General features: G+C 41.9%; 1 protein-coding gene across 2 annotated transcripts in view; it reads left to right on the forward strand.

Moving 5' to 3' along the window:
* Nucleotides 1-223: 223 nt before the first annotated feature.
* Nucleotides 224-2,957, forward strand: part of cmc1 (C-x(9)-C motif containing 1) — a 14,567-nt gene continuing 11,833 nt past the window's right edge. The window contains exons 1-2 of one of the 2 annotated variants that reach the window (XM_056243707.1): nucleotides 224-384; nucleotides 725-817. In XM_056243707.1, coding sequence (XP_056099682.1) covers nucleotides 366-384; nucleotides 725-817 — 112 coding nt within the window. In that variant the 5' untranslated portion in view covers nucleotides 224-365. The remainder of the gene's footprint in view (nucleotides 385-724; nucleotides 818-2,957) is intronic. The other variant, XM_056243708.1, reaches the window with a different exon arrangement.

Raw genomic sequence — 2,957 nt, forward strand, 5'->3', positions numbered from 1 at the left:
TCATTTAGAGGGAACGTCACGTGTTGTCATCACGGAATTATGGTAATTAATACAAAGTGTAACTTTATTATTATTTATTATTATAAATACTTTCCCCTCATTTCACCAGCCAAAATTGTCATCGTAGAACTCTTGAACTACAAACGATCACCCAGCGTTCAGTTGTGGCGGTTTGTAGTTCATTCTGAGCCCCGCAGAACTACAATAACCAGAAGCTCTAGCGGATTTTGCCGTTGTCGTCACCGGAAGTGACTGAAACACACGGTCTCACTGTAAACACGCTGCGCAGAGGGTGACATTGGACACAGATGAATGTTTCATAACAGTAAAACATCTAGTAACTAGTGACAGTAACTGAAGTGTAGATGGATCCGTCTAAAGCAGGTACAGGAGTGTTTTAATTTCAGCGGGAATGTTTGTTATGAATGTGTGTATGAATGTCAGCACTTCAACACTGTCCTCAAACCATCATATGCGCTTATATAGATGCGAGAAATGTCATGTTTTTGTTATATAAAAAGCATTTGATATGTTTTTGATCATCTGCAGATATAGACTGTTTGGGGTGAATCATTTACATAAATGAATCAAATGACTCTTCTAGGATTATGTACTGCTGGATGTTTTCATTCATATGAAGATGGTTATGGATTATTGACTGAATGAATGTTGTGGTTCATATGAAGATGATTATGGATTATTGACTGATTATGTTTGTCCACAGAGGAGCCGCCCTTGAGGCACGTGGAGACCGACGTGTTGATTCCCAAGATGATGCGGGAGAAAGCTAAAGAGAGATGCGTTCAGAACGTGGATGGTGAGTTACACACACACACACACACACACACACTCACACATTCACTCACACACTCACACTCACACACTCATATTGGGCGTATTAGCAATTCCAAAAAAAGTGTTTGCAGGAGAGTTAAACCATTCGGACTGTACAGTAGTGTGTTTAAAGATCTGCTCCTCAGCCACGCAGGGAATCTGAGCAGCGATGAGGTCCACGAGTCTGTCGTGTCTGGCAATATACAGTCCTTTCAGTCAAGGCCGTAACCAGGGTTTGAAAATTAGTGTTGTGTAAAGAATTTTGCTATAATAATGGTTAGGCCATTGGACCCACATTTCCCCATGGACATTAAGCTGTGACCCTTTTTTTAATGGAATTTGGCATATATATATATATATACAGGGGTTAAATTTGGATTTAATTATGTGTGGGGTAGTCTCTCACTAGGGGGGTCCGGGGGCATGCCCCCCCGGGATTTAAAAAAACCCCAAAATGGCACTTTCTGGAGAGTTTTGTGCAAAGAAATATAGTAAAAAGTAGGTCTAGCAAGTCTTATACTTCTGTAATTCACACAGATCAAACACAAATATGCTGACTGAATAGATTGCTAGTTGAGAAACACTGCTTTAATTAATGTTTTTATGATGACTGTGTGAAAGGTTAACTAAACAGCATGAGCCGTCTTCCAGCTGGCCAGTAAGTTATTTGGCAAATTTCATTCTGTAGGCTAACATACAGATCTGTATTATGCTATAGTTTTTGATAGTGTTATACATTTCTTACAGATAATCACGATGATCATTGCGTTTGTCTTACCGAATGTGGTAGCTTTATGCAATTACAGTTTGTCTATAAGCTTTTTAAATTTTTTTTATTAATGCCGACAGTAAAATGTTGCCAGATATTGCTACGAAAAACAAGCAAAACAAAACAAAATAATAATAATAATCCGAAATAAGTTCAAAGCTTGTGTTTTGGAAATAAGATTAATATATCACTAAACCTAACATGCAACTTTCCACTTTAATAACTTCCTAAAGTGTCACATTAACTCAGAAAAACAGGTCCAGGAGCCACCTTTCCATTAGGTGGATCTGGCAACACGGCGGCTGCGCCCGCGCCCTCACTGACAGCGCGCTCTCAAGCCCCGCTCACTGAGCCAGCTTCTCGCAGCGACATGAATTGCAAACACTCATATGAGGTGGTTTAAACACGGCTAATTAATCATTCAGAGAGCTTGACATTTTATTTTTTAATGTAAAAAAAATGACCGAGGTATGGAGTTTCAGACTGGACCAGTACTCCATATTTTGGGCTCTGTGAATAAACAAGAGAGTCTGCCTTGATGTTCTAGGCTGGAGCAGGTGAACAGTGTTGTCCACGAGGACAGATGGGTCCTCTACGGCTGCATCAGAGACCTCTACAGGTCGATCGCGAGAGCTCCACTTCAGTTCAGTACCTGTCTCCCAGCATAGGTCATTTAGGTCTGGCCAGTCTGATGACACACCGAATCCCTGCGCCCGTCCATCTAGCTTTCCATTGGTCTTCCTTTTAAAGCCCAGGAAGCTATCTTCCCCACCGCATGCGTGTAGCACCTTCCGTCTTTTAAAATCCAGCAATAAGGATGCTCTGGCCATTTGCCTGACGTTGACGCCGTCACAGTTCAGCGTGTTGGTGAGGTGAGCCTGTCTTGTGGCGGCGTACTCCCACATGCAGTGAGGAACTCCAAGCCCCCCGTCCTGTCTTTTCTGAAAAATGAAACATCTTGTGGAATGTGTGTTGAGACAAAGCCATTTCCTAACCACGCTTACGGTTTTGTTGTCCATTTCACGCAATACTTTTTGCGGAACATGGACATTTGCAAAAAGATGTTGAATTTTAGAAAACGCTACTGCTGCGTCCCAATTCGCATACTATCCGTCCTAAATAGTATTCGAAAATAGAATTAGTACGTCCCAAATCGTAGTATGTTGAAATGAGTGTCCCAAAGAGACCCGGATGGTCTACTATATCCGGTCAGAATCCGAAGTGCAGATCGATGCGCACTCAACCCATCGCGCGTTGGACGAGGATTTGGTTAGAACTACAAACACGAGTGAAAAGTGTTCAAAAACTACAGACATGGAGGACGCGCGAGTCCGACGGTTATGTAGAGAGGTTT

The sequence above is a fragment of the Rhinichthys klamathensis genome, unplaced genomic scaffold (genome assembly GCF_029890125.1).
Source record: "Rhinichthys klamathensis goyatoka isolate OS25496 unplaced genomic scaffold, OSU_Roscu_1.1 h1tg000828l_1, whole genome shotgun sequence".
NCBI lineage: Eukaryota > Metazoa > Chordata > Actinopteri > Cypriniformes > Leuciscidae > Rhinichthys > Rhinichthys klamathensis.